Source organism: Vanellus vanellus (assembly GCF_965231255.1).
Source record: "Vanellus vanellus genome assembly, chromosome: 1".
NCBI classification, from domain to species: domain Eukaryota; kingdom Metazoa; phylum Chordata; class Aves; order Charadriiformes; family Charadriidae; genus Vanellus; species Vanellus vanellus.
In genome coordinates this window covers 211,182,398-211,201,919 of record NC_138905.1, presented here as the reverse complement: position 1 = coordinate 211,201,919, position 19,522 = coordinate 211,182,398, and the positions used below count along the sequence as shown (strand labels likewise).

Below are 19,522 nucleotides of genomic sequence, written 5' to 3'. Positions count from 1 at the left end.
CTCTGGGGTACTATCCAAGGTAAGACGAAAACAGATGGCTTTCTTCTCTCTACATATGTGCCCTGTGCCCTGAGCAGCTCTAACGTTATTAAACTCACAATGGCAATTCTCCACTATACAGAACACCAGTTTCCATCTCTTTTATTATCTTGCTTTGCATTAGGTCTGTAAAGCCATCAAGATAAATATCATATTATCATCACATCTGCACTGTAGCCAAGAGCTATTAGCTATTTGAAAACTCTTATTTGAACAGCCCTGTTCGACAGCAGGGCTGCAGAATGTTACAGCAGTATAAAGTTCATCCTGTTGCTTGCATGAGCGCAGCAAGAAGCAACAGAGTGTGCAACTTTACCTTATATTCCACATTCCTCTCTCTCCTCCTCTTTCAAGAACACTCATCTTGAGGCACGAATAAACCTAGATCCACCATTTAAAACAAACTTTTCACTAGTCATATCAACAATGAGCAATACCATGTAGTATTACAAACAGAAGTATTTTCCCTTTCAGATGCATCATATAGACAGAATGGATGCAGTAATGTCTGAAGACTTGCCCTTTTTTTTACTGTATGTCCAATGAAAGGACACAATTGAACATGTATCATGAGCAATATGCCTCAAAAAACAGAATCATAGGAAAAAAAAAAAAACAAAACACCAAAATGGGCAAAAAATTGAGGCCCAAATCTCAGTTTTTATAATAGCAGTACAAAATCAAAAACAAGCAAAAAAGCAACAACAGACACATGAAAAGTCTAGCAACCAAAAAAAAAAAACATTCATCCTTCAGGACATATTTTACTATCATTCATGTATTTATCATTGGAATCAGTCAGGCAATGAAACAAAACTTCTGAAGAGTATTAAAAATGTGTAGCTCATACTGACTCCAAGGAATGAAAATGGAAAAAAAGAGTGAAACAGTAACACTTGAAAATTAAGAACACTCTTTAAATGTGTTTAATGTGTACCCTTTTTCAAAGAAGAAAAAAAAAGTCAGCATTCAGTTCAGCAAAGCAGCTTGTTTCACATAATTTGAGATTTCACTACTTCAATACGCTACCACAGCAGACACCAAAAACCAAGTAGATGTACGCATATAACATGTAAGACATTACTTCATCAGAATGAAAACATTAAAATATTTTTCAGCTTTTAGACTTGTGCACTGCTAACATACCGAATTCTAGGCCCATCAGACATAAAGGTATTAAATTAAGAGTTATATTTAAATTAATAGTTACAGTATATGTCCATCCATAGATACATACAAAACTAACAGTGCACCAGTTGAAATAGTCTTCAGCACTTCTTCAGCACATGACATGTGGAGTCCTTAGAGCATTAAAAAGAAAGCTAAATCAAAATTTTAACATCCCTGAGACACTGGCAAGCATAAGCTTCATCTTCCTGATAGGAAGTCATTATTATATATTATCAATGGACTTGCATCTGAACTACAAATCTATTCAGCTTTGATGTCTGCTCTTCCAGCTGTTTACCTGCTAAACTCAGTGATGTCACTGAAAAAGGCCATTATACTACCAGGCTATCCAAGGTAATACTAGCTGGTTTCAGAACTGCAATATAGCTGGTTGCAAACTGCATATTTCCTCCTTCAGTATGCCCGGAACTAGCTCCTGCTAGAGATGGAGTACTTCACTACAAAGATCATTGATCTGCTTCCATATAAAATTCCTTTTAATATGCAAGAAATTGCTGGCTAGGATCCCAGCTCCAGTGTAGAAGGCACCGAGGTAGTATATACAGTATACTTTTAAAAGAATTTGAGGACCTATCAGTTATACGCAGGAGAGCACTGAGGCAGGGAACCACCTTTGCAACGTTTTTGCCATCTAGGTTCCTGGGTTTGAATCACATACGCACTCACCATTTATCTTGTGGCAGGTTTAAAGTTATGCTGCCTTTGATGTCATCCCCAAAGCGCAGATAGCCCAGAGTGGCTAGTGAGATGTACAAGGTCATGACTATTCCCATGCCGATGTTCAGTGCCTGCGGGAAACGCGTGGTGTCCTTCATTCTGTTTTCCAATGGAAGTACCTGGAAACAGAGGGAGAATCAATTACATTTATATCCTCACAGTAAAACTACTTTTCTCTCTCCTTTCCAAGCCAATTTCCAAAATTTAGTTGGATTTTATTAATAAATAAGATTACTCTACAATAATGTACAGCCCAAAAGATCACAATGTTTTATGCACCCAATAGAAAAGTTCAATTACTGAAAAGCATCTATCTTGGTTGGAAAACACCATCAGTGCAGAAACATAAAGCAATATTTATAGGTTAGAAAAACTGACAAGAGAAAATTATGGTGCCCAGATGAAAATACATAGGCAATATGCGTAATATGAATATTTTGTAACAGAATTGTTCAGAATCCAAGGGTAATTGTCCTATTCTTATTAGGTATGTCTGCGTTGTCAGTGTTCATCATGGACAAACCTACCACGCGCATGGTTGACACACAAGCTCGTGCTCAGCCTCAGCTCTCCCCAGGCAGAGGGAAGTTGGAGTCCCTGATGACCAGAATACAGACCTGCGCCCTTTTTCATTCTGCTGACAGACATAGGGCCCGGCACACCAAGCACCGCTTTTCCTAAACGTAGTGTAGGTGTTTTGAGCCTGAACTACAGACAAGTGACCTCGTTGGGTTTGCCGTCACTTCAGAGTGAAGACACGGGCATTATAACCATTACTGGGTGCGGTTTGCCGGAGAGACTGCCTTTTACGTGTACTATACAGTGCAAAGAAAAACATACTTCGTGAGTTCCAACTTAAGTTTTCAGCCACCAACACCAAATTTCCAGGCAAGGCAGGAAATCCAAGTAACAAGCTCACACGCTGCTCTTCCCACCCTGAATTTCATCAGCATAATGAAGACATAAGAGGATCTGTTAAGACAGAAACTGAAGGTTCGTGGACGCTCCCAGACGAGCGTACTTTCCCTACGACTCTAGAAGAACCATACGCTCATCTCAGATACTCAATATGGGATTTATCGTATGTTAGGTGTTTTATATATTTGTATGCCTACATATCACAGAATCACAGAATCACAGAATCACAGAATCATCAGAGTTGGAAGGGACCTCTAGAGATCATCTAGTCCAACTCCCCTGCTAAAGCAGGATTGCCTGGAGCACATTACTCAGGACTGCATCCAGGTGGGTCTTGAAAATCTCCAGGGAAGGGGACTCCACACCCTCCCTGGGCAGCCTGTGCCAGTGCTCTGTCACCCTCACCGTAAAGAAGTATTTCCGTGTATTTGAACGGAACTTCCTGTGTTCCAACTTGTGCCCATTGCCCCTCATCCTGTCACTGGGAACCATTGAAAAGAGCCTGGCTCCATCCTCCTTCAACCCACCCTTTAGATACTTGTACGCCATAATAAGGTCTCCCCTCAGCCTTCTCTTCTCCAGGATAAAGAGTCCCAGCTCTCTCAGCCTTTCCTCGTAAGGAAGATGCTCCAAGCCCTTCATCATCTTAGTTGCTCTTCGCTGGACTCGCTCCAGCAGTTCCCTGTCCCTCTTGAACTGGGGAGCCCAAAACTGGACACAGTATTCCAGTTGTGGCCTCACCAGTGCAGAGTAGAGGGGGAGAATGACCTCCCTCGACCTACTGGCCACACTCTTCCCTATGCAGCCCAGGATTCCATTGGCCTTTTTGGCGACAAGGGCACATTGCTGGGCCATGGATAATTTACTGTCTACCACAACCCCCAGATCCTTCTCCTCCAAGCTGCTTCGCAGCAGGTCCGCCCCTAACCTGTACTGGTGCCTAGCATTCTTCCTCCCCAGGTGCAGGACCTTGCACTTGGTTTTGTTGAACCTCATTAGGTTCTTCTCTGCCCAGCTCTCCAGTCTGTCCAGGTCACGCTGGATGGCAGCACGGCCCTCTGGGGTGTCAGCCACCCCACCCAGTTTGGTATCATCAGCAAACTTGCTGAGGATACACTCTGTCCCCTCATCCAGGTCATTAATGAATATATTAAACAAAATTGGACCAAGAATATAAGCAAAATGTCTAAGGTTCCGTAATGAAGACCAGTAACGAAGAGCTAGTCAATATAGTGAGTGGAATAAAGACCGCAGTTCAGCTTATCTTTCAGTAGACAGGCAGGTTATAGTTGATTAACAGTATGTCACTGTAATGAAACAAGCTTGTAGTCTCTGGTTAACACTTACGTCAAATCTAACACAGACAAAACAGTCTCAGTGCAACAGGGCTGCCCTGGAAAAACTACTGTCCATCGTACAAAATTGCTTTTTAAATGACTGACTACTTACTGTTTTCAATGTAACCAATGGAAGTTATGAAAAAAGCAGATTTCCTCCACTGATTAACAAACAAACTGGTATATTTGAATTGCTGACATATTATTTTCTATAGGGCAATCATTCCTTTCCTCCTGGTCACGCACTGATACTCACTTCCTGACCTATTGTTGACTATCACCACAGTTGACCCATCCCACGATGTTGTACTTCTCCTACACTAAAAATCCTGAAGAAGTCATTTTATACTTGAGAATAAAGAGATCTCTAATAAGATGCGCATTTGGAGGCATTTAAAAATTTTCGTTCCTCTTCAATTAAAGGACATTCTACATCTTAACTGAGGATCATCTTTATGTAATTCAGAGCCTCCACTGCTGCTGGGTTTCCTCCAGAAAGCAGCCTGAGCTTGCACTGTAACTTCATCTGGTGGAAAATGCAAAATCTAAACCAGGAAGGGTTTCAAAACTTAAATCAACTTTTAAATTACAGTGCTGAGTAGCAGAAAAAATACAAAAGGAGGATTGTAGCTAGAAGTATTACTTTACTCCCACAGCAACAAAATATATTTGTTCCTTTAAATGCGTTAAAAAGCTTCTGTGTCCATACAGTATCTATCAAGTCATCTTTTTAGATTTCGCATCAAAAACTGCCAGGTAGGACAGACGGCACTTCAAATTCTTTTGTCCTCAGTTGCAATTAGATTATTTCAACATACCTCCTTATTAAGAAATTTGAAGGATGCACATTACAGGCAATTTTTCCCTTCATCTGAGTTTTCCCGTTCTTGACTCCTTACAAACAGACAGCATTTGGGCCTGGGCCATTAATAAAAATGCTCATCAGTGTGTATCTGCTAATTCTCTGGTGATTATAAATGGAATATATTTTCTGCATAAGTTTTGCCGTGTTCTATCACTTCTGGAAATCTTAACAATCATAAATAGTTACAGTAAGATCTTATTCCGAGCCACATTATCTCTGCAGAGCTTTAATGGCGATTGCTTGCCCAGCTTACAGATATCAGCAGTCTTTTAATAAGTTCACTGGCCCAGAGATTTGATTTCCAGAGTCTCCGGCATTCATTTTGTACATTCCTGGAAGAAGGAGGGCAGTGAACTAGACAAACAAGTTCTTCCACCGTGAGGTGTGGCAGGAAAGGGATCCTAGAGACTGCCTGCCCCTCTGAAGGGCAGCAAAAGCAATCTGTAGGAGGACTATTAACGGGGGAAAAAAAAATCCTGTGGTTTCACAGTCATGGTGAGCTCAAGTCAAAGACTACAGAACTGTTCATTATGATACCTTTCAGACAAAAAAAAAAAAAGCCCTCCAGGCTATTCATAAAAATGCAGAAGAGAAAGGAACTTCCTACTTTTCGGCTACATCTTCAATTCAAATAGCGAACCATTACATATGTATGACAAATACCGGCTACAGCCATTCTGAAAGACAGACATTAAAAGAAAAGAGATGTTCACATGACTGCACCAGGTTTTAATAAATGACCATTATCAGTATGACATTTTGCACATACATAACCCTTTACGTCAAATGCAGAACAGCTTCTAGTCCCTATCCAGAAAGCAGAGCAGGAGGAAGGAGCACACAGCACCCGGCATTTGGGAGATAAGGAAGTAGCAGTTGGGAAGCCAAAAGACAGCACAGGAGTTTTCCTGCTGAGCAAGAAACATTGTGAGGCAGTGAAGGGACTCAGGTCCGGCTTCCTACAGACTTGACCCCCAGGGAGCTCCAGCAACCAAAGCAGCTGGCGCAGACATTGCTGTGGGAGGGGGTGCACAGGGAGCCCAGAAACATTGCTCAAGATTGTGCGAGACTGCTGGATCTGGCACAACACAGGTGGTGACTTGCTGCAGGACAAGGTCCCCTGCATCAGCTTTAGCAGCCACCTCAGCAGGTCAGAGGATTGGACCAAGACAAACTGCTGCGGGAAGACACCATCCAGGTCTGAGGCTACTGGGACTATGAGGTGCTCACTCCTGAGGGCAACGGTAGCCTCATCTGCACAAAGACTGCTCTGGACAAACTGCCAAGTCAACATGGATTTATCGAGGATAAATCACACTTAGTCAATCTCATTGCCCTTTCTGATGGAAGGATTTGCTCTACGGACAAAGGGAGACCAGTGGATGTCATTTACGTCACCTGAGCAAGGCGATCTATGCAGGATCTCACAGCATCTTCAGAACTAAATTAGAGAGACAGGGACTGGGTGGCAGGATTACAAGTTGGATGAAAAACAGTCTGGACTGGAGGGCTCAGAGGGTGATGAGTCCAACTGGACATTTGTTACTTAAGTTGCCCATGCAATGTTGACAGCATGGGTGATGATGAACAATAACCTCATGACCCAGATGATGGAACAGAATATACCCTTTGCACACTGGTGGATGACATTTGGTTGGAAATAGTAGTTGATACACAGGAGAGTGGAGCCTCAGTTCAGAGGGACCTCGACAAGCTGGAGGAATGGGCAGAGAGTTGAGCTTCAGGAGGTTTCTAAGAGAGTCCTCAGAGTCGAACAGAGTAATGCCATGTAGCAGTAGAAGCTGAGGACTGTCATGTGAGGGAGCATCGTCATTGCATCTGTCATTGCATCAATTCAACAGCTCACACTAAGGCTTCGATGCTGCTCTACACTTGTTGAAAAAAAAAAAAAAAAAAAAAACATTTCTGCTACAACATTATCTAGTCCAATACCTCCCACCTTTTCAGACCTATAACCTATCACACATATATACCCACTGCACAACCCAGTGATGGGAAATACTATGGTCAGGGAAAACACGGGGGAACAGTCTTCTCTCCCAAGCAAGGTCACTGGGGGCAGAATGCTGGAGGTGAGAAAACAATGAGATCTATGCAATGAGTTAAGTTTCAGAGTTTCAAAGACTTTTTTTTAAAAAAAACTCTTTTTTTAATGGGTCTTTTCCTTGCTTCTGATTTCCACGCTCTGCTTCCTTCATGTTCTTTCTCCCCCAGTTCACACTAATCCCCTCTCATAGCCCTAAACACATATGAAATCAGATATTTTAGACAAAACTGACTCATTTCATAATTTCTTCCATCATTTGTCTCCCTCCTCAATTGAATAAATTCTCCATGTTTTTCTGGGTCACCTGCTTCACAGAGATCTTCCTATCTTTTTTGAGATACTGGCACATGTCGCTACTATTATCTTCCTTGAAACGTAATACTCGACTCCTTCACTAACTATCAACCTTTGGTTTCTTAAGTTACAAAACAAGCACAATCCGTCTTCCCTTCATCCACAAAATAAACTCAAAAGTACCCATAATTTACCGGCAAAGAAGTATATTCAAATCTTGGGCATAACCTGGCTAATCTACCATCATCCATTATGCAAAGTATCTCCCCCTTCATTTCGAGCTGCATGCAGTAGGTATAAACATCCCTCAATAATACCACTGTCTGCTCACTCCTTGCCTTGAATATCCTGCTACGCTCAGTCTTTCTACAACTTCAGCTGCAGGGAACCGTCTAATTCTAATCAGAAATCTCTACTGTACATTTTATACGACTGGACCAAAAAACCCACAAGAGAATTCAGCCTGCAGATAATCAGATAAACTGTGATTAAATTGTCACGGCCACTAAAAACTAATCTTGTAACGGATAACTTAATAGCAGACACGTTTAATGTTTAAGTACATATATATATCGTCTTCTTTCCCTTTTTCAGGAAATACCACTAAAATGGCAAGAAGGAATGAATCCTCCATCCCTTACATTTCTTTAAATAATTATTTCAGGTAGAAGAGACAGCTACACAGATGTTTTAACTAATTTAAGGTACAGACAACTCAAGAATTTTGGAAAATTAAAACCAATATATATATATACATTTACTTGGGGGGGGGGGGGAAATCCATCTATACTCACGTCCTGCTGCAACAAAATAAAGCTCTATTCATTCAAAGCAAAAAAAGCTGAGGAATCTGGTATCAAAGGTATTCAAGGTATGCAAACATAAATTCTACTACCCAACCCCCAAAGACAGAAGACTGAACCCTCAGTAAAGCAATGCAGCCCAGGCCTGGCCCATTCCTTCTTGTCTGCAGAAGGTACCAAAGAATTCACATATTCACTAAAAGGTGGACCTACAATCCTACAGCGTATGGGGGAACTGTCTGCAGATGAAGATCTCGAGCATGGTTTCTCCAAGTAAAATAATGATCACCACATATGTCATTATTACATTGCTATGTTTTACTTGCCTGTTCTTTTCCATCTCCCCTTTCACTGTACAGAAAGTCTTATGCAATATTTTGAGCAACAAGCTTTTATTCCATCACTTTCAGATACATTTTTAACATGTATCACTTCCAGATACATTTACTTTTTTTTGCTCTCTTGAGAAAGATACATAATGCAACTATTGTGCAACAAGTGCAATAAACAATCTAATTTTCCTCAACAGATCCCTTATGTCTGCAAATAAAAGGGTGGCTACTTTACTCAAGGAAAAATGCAAGCCAAATGGTGACTGTACATCAATTTTTATAGTAAAGGGTTTATACAAAATAAAAAAATACAGAAGCCAATTTCTCATTACAGAACGCTACCTTCGGAAATCTGCTGAGCAATCCCATTCACTCCCAAACCCAATCTTCTCAGATTCCAGCAAACCAGCTTCCTACCTGTTTCACCAGGAAAAAGAATTACTCATATCCACAAAAAAAAACCAACTATCTATGCCCAATTCTGATGGCCATGATTTAACAATGCTTGAAGGAATTATATAAATCCTACCCAACTTGCCACCTGAACCTGGTGTCTTCTCCAGAGTTTTTCTTTCCTTTTCCTTTTTACTTTTTCATGCTTAAGAGCTTATTTATCACTCCTTTATGACATTTATTTAATCTTTAGCTTGCTCTGAAATTTAAAAGGAGCTACACAAGGTTGTGTGCTATTGTGTCCTATCTGACTTCCTTCGTGAATGAAATCTAAAATACCTCCTCACAATGCAAACTGGAAACTAAAAAGCAGCACCTTAGTTCTGTCACTATTTTAAAATATTTGTCCTGTCAAAATCTTTGAAGTGCTATTTTGCTGTCCTGTACATTAGTATGCAATTTTATCTGGCAAAAGATAGTAGAAAATTACGTTCCTAATTAATCAGACAGTTCCAGCCACACTCTTTAGTTTTATTCCACCCCCCCGTGCATTTGGACCTGTAGCCTATAGACTATACAATACTATAACATGTCCTCTATAACTTATTCTACTCTCAAAATTTGTGTAAGATAAGTGATAAAAGAAAATATGAGTTACAAACACAGTAAGTGTTGCTGGAGAGTATATTTCACTGCAATAATACATAAAGGTATACTACGTGACTAAGTATTTCTGGACTCTTTCTGGTGCATCAGTTACAAATTAAGTTTCCCAAAGCTGTAAGGATACTTAAACCTTTATGCCAGCCAATGATCAAAACTACATCAAATTTAAATCATCTTTAAATAAATGACAGTGATCACAAAGGTCTCACCTATCCATATCTGCTTCTTTGTCGGCAGCAGCCAAACAACATACGAACATTAATCTATTGGAATGTAAATGTTTTGGAAAAAAGGTCTTCCCAAAAGGTCTTTTGACTTTTATCCAAAATGCGCTTCCACCCACATGTTGCTTTAGCTTCTGAAGTGAAATAGGACAAAGTACGCACATATTACAGGGCTGAGCAAACTCCATGACTGTACAAGTGAAAAAATAAATTACAATGTTCTCCACTGAGGATCAATGAGTATCACAGGAAATAAACAGAATTAGAATTTAGGATCCCACGAAGTTTTACAAATGTAAATACAGAAGTTTCTCTATCCTGAGATAAGGAACATTGAAAACAGCCATGCACACTCCCGGACTGAGAGAGTTACAAACCAACAGGACCCCAGCACAGAAAGCACAGTAATATAAAGGCATTTGTGATTCACATCTTACATTTTAAAATGACCATCGTCAAAAGAAATAACCATCCTATTCTAAAAAAAATCAATCCAACCAAAATAGAAGGAGGAAGGGAAGACATTGATGGTTGCATTTGCTTTTCTGAGAAAAACAGAAAGTTTCATACACTTCCATTTGCCATGAGCGCGGGGCACCCTGACAGCTCAACTACTCATCGCTGTTTCTGTGAAGCCCTCAAACAGCTCAAGTACAAGAGAAGCCGCAGAATACACAACAAAGACAAGTTGCAGAATACACAACCTATCACCTTCCTATAATCTTCTTTCTTCAGATGCCTTCAGCATTACAACACTTTTTCTTTCCACCTCTCCTGCTTCCTTTAGGGTTTTTTTCCGCTGTGCTTGACCAAGCAATATGATTTTTAAACCACAACATTCATTGGAGAGCCACTACTGATGCTTGCGGAAGCGTTCAACAGTGGACAATTAGGGCTCTTTCCAACCCAGGAGAACATGTATTCATAGACATTTTTTTTATTTAGGAGCACTGTTCTTCAGTGAACATTCAAGACTACTGATTTTGAAAGTCCTTTGACAAAATCATCGCCCTGTTAATATCTAGTATTTTGAATCAAACAATAAAATAACTTTTTTCAAAAAAAAACCCCAAAACTGTTGTCTCCATCATGCTTGATCCAAAAAATGTAAATGATTCTAGGACATGCAGTAGATTTAATTTACAAAATAAATACACTGGCAAAATACTACAGAGGTAAACCAAGACTTTGATTTTATTTATTGCTATATATACATACATGCACACACACTGCAATGATACCTTCATCAATGAAAAGGCTGTTTGGAGAGTGGGGAAAAAAGAAAACTATTATAGATGGTAAAGTTAAGATTCTGCCAATTACATGTCAGATATGAAAGTTTACAACCAAGGATGCAAGCATTTATTCTAATTAGCTACTCTTTCCAGGAAAAGTTACTAACATTTTTACACCTTCACAGCTATATACAAAAGATTTGACATATAATGATGACTCATATTAAATATTATTTAGACAATTCCATGCACTGCAGATAAGTACCCACTCAGAACATACTGGAAAGGAGGAGGAAATCTTACCTAAGACCATTACAAGTAAGTGCAAAATAGCAGCAGCCTAGAAGGATTACAGGAGGATGGGCGGGGGGGGGCAATGAAAAAATCTGACAAAAAAGCAAAGTAAGCTACAAAAAATCTTTCTACCTGAAATTATTTAACTATGCTGCTTAATGATATGTATAATAAGCATAAGTTTCTCTCTAGCTCTGCTGCACGCATACTTAAGACAGACAAGTTTTCCATTTAAGACAGGGTTACATCCAAAGAGAAGAATTAGCTTTTGAGCCAAACTGAAGCTGTGTGTATCAGACCCCAAACCCCACTTGCCGCAAGCTGGGAAAGCAAAACACATCACAGCTTGGCACACTGTCACTCTTCCTCTTTTCCCTTTTCTCCAAAGTCACCAAATCGCATAACAACTACGAAATATTTAAGGCGAGCAAGTAGTAAATTTAAATGCCCATACTTTCCTCTTTGTGTAAATGCATATGGATCTTGGGGTTTTGAAGGAAAAAGAAACATTTGAATGTTGCGGGCACCAGGTATTGGACGCTGCCTGCCAAAAAGTACACTCGTGAGTTTTGTGTTTGTGTAATAAGATACGCCATAAATATAGGAAATATTAAGGGTAGAATACACACAAGAAACTGGTCGGAGGCAAACAAATGGTTCTCTGGGGTAAATGGAAGTTTCTCCACACACAGGAATTGCAGGATATGGGTACGGAATATTTAACTTGATAAAGTAATATCAGGTTGCCTGGGATTTTACCAACATTCAGCCAAATATGATACAGTTTCTGATTAAAAAAAACCCAAAACTGCTACATCTAAAAACATTCCCTGTTTCTACACATTTGCCCATAACCTTTTTCCTCCTTTCTTACATTTACCATCTTCAGAAGACATCCAAATCAAGTGATTTTGCACAGTAGCTATAATATGCCTCTTGCTGACACAACATTTAAAATCCACAGTTACCATGTACATTTAGGAGCTGGTCATGTCCACGGTCAAATTCAGTCACCTCCACTTGAGCGTCCCAATGCAGTAACACCCTCTGAGAACTCCCACCTTTTATATTTTAATGAGACAAGCCTTGACATCATCTCAAAAAAACCCACCAACAAAATCGATACACCCCGGTCTAGAGGTGCCCCAAGTAGATTTAGAAGATGTCATGTTACCTGTTAAATGTCTGTTTCTGACAAATCCAGTCTGGTCTTAAAGACAACAGAAGAGTGCCTTTGGGTTTCATTATTTTTTTTAAAGGATAGTACTAATCTGGCAAAAGAATTTTTGACAATAAGAGGCTTTAATCTCAAACACACAGGCCTAACAAGCTCATCTCATCACTTTCAAAATCCAAACAATGACATTTTAAAATTATAATCCAGTTGGTTTGGGTTTTTTTTTTTAAATCTCCTGGAATTGGTTAGCTGCTGCCTAATGTGATTCCAGAGCCTGTCTTTTGGTATACAAATACCACCCTACCTTCTACTGCAAAGCTGCGATATCAAAGTTCAAAAGCAGTTTCAATAGACATCTTCAAGTAATAGGCTAAAATATCAGGAGCCTTACTTTCCAAACCTGAAATTAATGTTGGAAAGTAATACTTTCTCTTCGCCAGACTAATCAGTCTGCAGCACTCGATGTGGAAAAAAAAACATAGCTATTTGAACAAACCGTACTTAACTTTGCATATTTATACATAATAGAGAAGAAAAATTATCTTTCTAGTTTAAATTTTATGAATCTATTTCATCCTTCTTCCCCCTGAAGCTTACATTAAAATATCACCTCCATATTTGGATTTGGTTTTTATACTTCCAACGAGACAGCCAACCAGACTTTCACCACAAAATATTCATTAAGTGGAACTGCTATTATATAAGCATAACATTATGCAAAGCTATTACCTGCACATGGTAACGCTACAGACATATCCAAGCCTGAAAGCTTTGGTTTTACACTCTTCTGAAAAGTATGTTCAAGGGGTTTAACTACATCTTGGGTACACTCAGGAGCGCAGTCTGAAGTTACTTTTTAATTCAATAACAAAAATATCACATTCATTATAAAAACAGACCTACTCACCTCTGGAATAGGAAAGAGCCCCTCAAACACGGTTCTTACAAAATAATGTTATGCGTTCTATGAAGGACATATTCACTCCATTATATCACCTGCGGCTCCTGTATTCAAGAAGTAGTGTTGGTAGCCTCTTCTCTTCTGCAGCCCGAACACCAGCCCCGTGATGTGCCAGGCAGCATCATCTGGCACAGGGAACTCACGGCCAGAGAGAAGCTGAAGCACCGAGGGAAAGGAGCAGCTGCAGATTCTCCCATCCCTAGCAGAGCCCTGTACTTAAAAAAGTCCACAGAGGGCTGAATATAGTTTCTCCAGCTCCTAATCAACATATTTTTGCCTTCTGAACAGAAATCCTCACTTAAAGATTAAAAAAAACCCTAACATCTAAAATGGTATGTTGTGTCCGCCTAAGAGTACTGCATTTCTGTTGCTACTACTGTTTTACACACCGTATTGATGCCACTAGTCAACACAATTTTCACAAGGTCACCCTCACCCTGATGATCTTAAAATCTTAACTTACAAGTATTGAAAACCCAAAACGACTCTCAACACGATGAATAACCACCAGGTTGACAGTACCGAGCCCTCAGATCCTGTTTGTTAACTGAATATGAAGGCTCCTTGGGTACCCCTGCTGCCAACTCCCCCTGTTAGCACACGGCCATCGTCACCATCTGGCTGCCAAGACAGTCACGGGTTGCAGCGGGTACCTTATAGCAACCAGCACTGACCCCGCTTCTACAGACAACTCAAACAAGGAGCAGAGAAATAAATAGTACAAGCAACAGACTGCAGCGCTTTTTAATCCTGCTACAAGCAGCACCCAAGAGTTTAGTGTGCATTAATATGAATCAGCCCTTCGATGGCACCAACCTTATTTCTGCTGTAGTAGCCGTAGCAACAAACGAACAATTTGCCTGGGCTTAGCAAAATGACAAAATTGTTCAAATCTGCCATCAAATAAGAGTTTACATTGAACTCATAGACAGGTATGAACAGCTTAATTCACCACATTAACATAAACTCATCGTATTAATAATCCTAGTTTTAATGAAAATATCTCAAAATTGTTACATAACACTGGCTGACGAAAAGTTTAATTAGCTCTTAGTATTACACAAGAACTAACTTTTAGGCACTGCCTTGTTTTATTTGAGATTCTATATTTCACATATAAATAGGCTACCCTTCCTCCTTTTAATTATTACAGACACAACTCAGTAAAATTAAGGTTCTTAAAGTCTGTTTATCTAGGTATCGACTACAGCCAAAGCAACGATACTCCAACGATACTTCCATATTGCCGATATTTTTGTTACACAGGGACAGCTAATGAGTCCTAAACTAATGACAGATCTTAACCAAAACCCATGTTCGTACGCTCACCATCTAAAAGAGAAATATGCTCTCTCAAGATCAAGAAGAAAATCCTCCTAGGAATCTGCTGAATCACTGCACCTCCCTGAATCATATTCCCCATAGAGAACAGGACTTTAGACTCCTTTGTTTAATTCGTCTCACTAATTTTAATAGAGTTACTGAAGAACAACGTCATACTTTAAGTGATGATAAGTGCTAAACTAAAAGAAAAGAAAAAAATAATGAATATATAAAAAGCTTTTTGGAACAATGGGATGAAAAAAACCATCAGTGCTGGAATATTTCCCCTGCAGTCTATTATTTGGTTCAAAGAAACCAGACAAACATGTTCCCCTGCTGAGCGTGGTATTATGAACTGGCAATTATTTTCTTTCTACATGAGCCACTCCCCTCTTAATGAAAACGAAATCAATTAAATATCTTTGAAAATAAATCCCTCTGACTGCTATGGCTAAGGTGTACTGTTTTATACCGTCCCTTGTAGATCATTTATTCCTCTTCTCAAATTGTTGAGGAATAAGTACCCCTAGCAGGAAAGCCCATTTTACACAGAACAATAGTGGTAGAGAAAGCACACTAAGGGCATTTTTCATTTGTCAGGTTCTGCTTAAGAAAACTTAACTGGCCCAAAAAAACTCAGAATTTCATTTGCTGTCCCTGTTCGTAACATTCAATAATCTCGCAGCTCTCAGAGGAGTGTGAATTAGCATAAAATATGTTTGGAATCAAGGAAAAGGAAAAATGAGGCCTCATAACTGTTTAAGGCCAAATTAGTACATAAAATGAATCAACCACAATCAACTTTTCTGTAAAATTAAGACCTTGAGGCTTCTGTTTATAATGCAATGTTCAGATAGCTTCACAGTTGTAAGTGTTATTTGCAAGACATTCCAGAATAAAATCTAAAATCAAATCTCTAACAACAAGATCAAGGTTAGGTAAATCTGTTTCGAGTTCCTGCAGTCAGAGAGACCACACTAAGAAGCTAATTAATTAAATGGTGTGGGCTTTTTCCTTACCAGAACAATACAACCACATGGATATAAGAACAGTAATTAAGGCACAGGGTAACAAGTTATCACACATCAGCTATACAACAGCAACTGACTATGTGAGTATTCTTAATCCATTGTAACTGAATTAACACACATTAGCTTCCATCTCAGTGCAAAAATTTCAAATTAACGCATTTCACTTCACATTTGTAAGAAGTCGCAAACACACACAGAGATATATCACAGTTTAGTCTGATGATAACTTACTAAGCTGTAATAACTAGTTATCAATTAAATCGATCAGCAAGAATTGTATGAAATATTAACTATGTAAAGTGGAAATGTCCCTCTCGCTTTGCTTCACTCATCTTTTTTATTTCATGCTTCAACAACTTTGTTTAGTTTTGATTATTCAATTCCATAAAATATTTTTTTTCCTTCAAATCTTCTCTATGGTGCATGCAACTACAGCATAAGAATGCACAGCAAACATTCTGCATGTCCAACATACCCCTGAGAAGCAGAGACACATTAATATCATTCTGCATATAAGAAGAAACATTAAGCTCTAGATTTTCACTTTTAAATAATTTTAATTTGTAAAGGTAGCCACATTACTTTAATGTCTTGTGTAATGGACACACATGAAGTATATCAAACTATAATGAACATAAACACTTAATTAGTATGTAAACACCAGTAACAAAGTGAAAAAACTAAAACGCACTCTTCATTTGCTTTGAAGAGTAAGTAAATTATGATCAAGTAGAAATTGAGACAGCCTATACAGAAATATATGCAATAACTGTATAATCACAGAATCACGGAATTTTCAGAGTTGGAAGAGACCTCTAGAGATCATCTAGTCCAACTCCCCTGCCAAAGCAGGATTGCCTGGAGCACATTACTCAGGACTGTGTCCAGGCGGGTCTTGAAAATCTCCAGGGAAGGGGACTCCACACCCTCCCTGGGCAGCCTGTGCCAGTGCTCTGCCACCTGAACCGTAAAGAACTGTTTCCGTGTATTTGAACGGAACTTCCTGTGCTCTAACTTGTGCCCATTGCCCCTCGTCCTGTCACTGGGAACCATTGAAAAGAGCCTGGCTCCATCCTCCTTCAACCCACCCTTTAGATACTTGTACACCATAATAAGGTCTCCCCTCAGCCTTCTCTTCTCCAGGCTAAAGAGTCCCAGCTCTCTCAGCCTTTCCTCATAAGGGAGATGCTCCAAGCCCTTAATCATCTTAGTTGCCCTTCGCTGGACTCGCTCCAGCAGTTCCCTGTCCCTCTTGAACTGGGGAGCCCAAAACTGGACACAGTATTCCAGTTGTGGCCTCACCAGTGCAGAGTAGAGGGGGAGAATGACCTCCCTCGACCTACTGGCCACACTATGTGGTACACGAGCAACAAATCTAATACAACTGGGATACATATCAGACCAACAGCACATGACTTGCATTTACACACATGCAGCAAGTGCAGTCTGACCCAGACGGACTATACAATTTCAGAGCAACAAGCTTAGTATAGCCCAATCTGTCCGACCCACTGAGTGTGGGGTTTTTGCCCAAGACCCGTGGGCATCAAACAATCCCAGACAAACGGCTGATTTCCTACGGCGGAAATTCCAGATGACAAAAGGAAAGATGTCCAGATGCGCCCCGACATATGGCAGCTAAACCTCTGCATTGGTCAGTTCACAGTTTGAGAAACAGTTGATAACAGTTTGAGAAATGGAAATTCACGGTCACTAGATCCACATATCCTCTGTGTGAAAACACACTTTTGTAACACAAAAGGATTTAAAAGTTTTTGCTATTCAGCTCTTCTGGCAGTGATAATACAGCAGCAGGGTGAAATATTCTGGTTTAATTCAAAGCTGAAAATTTCAGAGGAAAAAAAAAAAAAAAGAGATTTGAAATCTCTCCTATATTATGTCAATGATGGACAACCATTTCAGATTAATTGCAAGATGGTTTGTGGTTGGTTTGATTGGGATTTGGGGGGAAAGGGGGAAGTGTTTTTTTAGTTTTAAGCATACAGTAACACTTGCTGAAGTATGCAATTATATTAGTAACAAATGAAGCGTATATAGTAAATTCCCCATAGTTTAAAGACATTATGACCTCTCTGGCTATTTTTTTTTTTTAAATAGGCCATGTGGAATAAAACCGCTAACTATCTTGCAAACTTTGCTAGATGCAATCAGAAAACCCTTCGTAACAGTAATAACTGAATAAGAGATTAAAAAAGATCCACTTTTAAAAATGAAATCTTCAGAATGATAAATCTATTTAATTGAAGTCTTTGAGGAAACAATGAGGAACTGAGGTTCATTGTCAGGAGGCCACGAATCAAAAAAATATTCGGAAATTCCTATCCTTTTTCTTATCATCTCCATCTCTCTCAAGTCACATCTACAGACAAGTTCAAAGCAGGAAGAATAATTTATTTCTAACAAATCTCTTTGTGATCCCAAAGAAAAAGGATGATGAATACATTTCTGTTTTTACGCACTCATCACCTAAAACTAAGCTGTTGAATCATTATATCATCATCCTATTATTAGCCGAGTAGTATATTATTATATAGCATATTAAGATATCAGTTATTATTACACTATTGTCTTAATCTATTTGGAACTAAAGGCATTCTTGTAATTTGGAAAGGTGTTAAGTGTCCAAGTAGCAATTGGTATTCACCAATCTCCCCTCTGACAGGGATGTTGTGTCCTCAACTTTTTTCCTTATTTTACAAGATAAATTAATCCTGTCATATAAACATGGGAGATTTGTGCTTTTACAAAACTAACTGAATTACAACAGGAGTAGAACTGCCTGTATCCGATTGTCTAGCACAGATTCGGGTATTTTGAAAAATCAGTAAAAAGCACTTACCACACCGATTCCTTCAAAAGCAAATATTGCAGTCCCAAAAAACAACGGGTATTTCTTCCAGCCAACCACAGGAGGCAGTTGTCGCGGATCTACTATGTCCTGAGGAAAACAAAGCAAAACAGTGCTATGTAAAGCACATCAGCTGTTCATGCAATTTTGGCTGATTTTTTGTGCTATAGGAAAGAAAACTCAGTACTTGTTGGCAGTGATGTGTACTTTGCTATATACAGTCCCTGGTTTTCCTCCCAAACTAAGTCCTTTACACAAATTTATAGCCACCTTCCCACCCCGACACAGACACTTGTAGATATATTTATTCTAGGTTCATATTACTGACACTAGAAAATTTCACATTTAAAGTATCACACTGGTGTACATGAGTGAGCATCAATTAAAACAAAAGGGAAAGCTCACACCTCAAGCTTAATCTCTGCAAACTGACGCTATTCTCGGAGTATTGCATTTTCTAATCTGCTTTCATACTGCGCAGATATTCTTCGTAACCATAAGGGGCAGTAAAAGAAAATCTTTTTAATACAAGCTGAGTTCCTGCAGAACGATCAATTTCTCTCTACCTCCCCCAGTCTCTTCTATGTAAGCTCTCCGGCCTCCTCACCCAGCCAATACCTCTCACTGCCTTTTCTGCCTTCCTCCACATCCTCTGCTTCCCACTCATTTCATACACTTATGTGAAAACCTCCTCAAACAGTAATGGCACTCACTGCTTATCTACACTGCGCGTGCAACAGTGTCTAGCACTTATCACTTTTAAAAGTCTTAAGAAAGAAAAATGT

General features: G+C 39.4%; 1 protein-coding gene across 1 annotated transcript in view; it reads right to left on the bottom strand.

Moving 5' to 3' along the window:
- The window catches only part of SLC36A4 (solute carrier family 36 member 4), a gene marked incomplete at its 5' end in the record, with an annotated part of 109,621 nt that overhangs the window by 63,189 nt on the left and 26,910 nt on the right, over nucleotides 1-19,522 (bottom strand). The window contains 2 exons of the mRNA XM_082490775.1: nucleotides 1,897-2,066; nucleotides 18,729-18,827. Coding sequence (XP_082346901.1) covers nucleotides 1,897-2,066; nucleotides 18,729-18,827 — 269 coding nt within the window. The remainder of the gene's footprint in view (nucleotides 1-1,896; nucleotides 2,067-18,728; nucleotides 18,828-19,522) is intronic.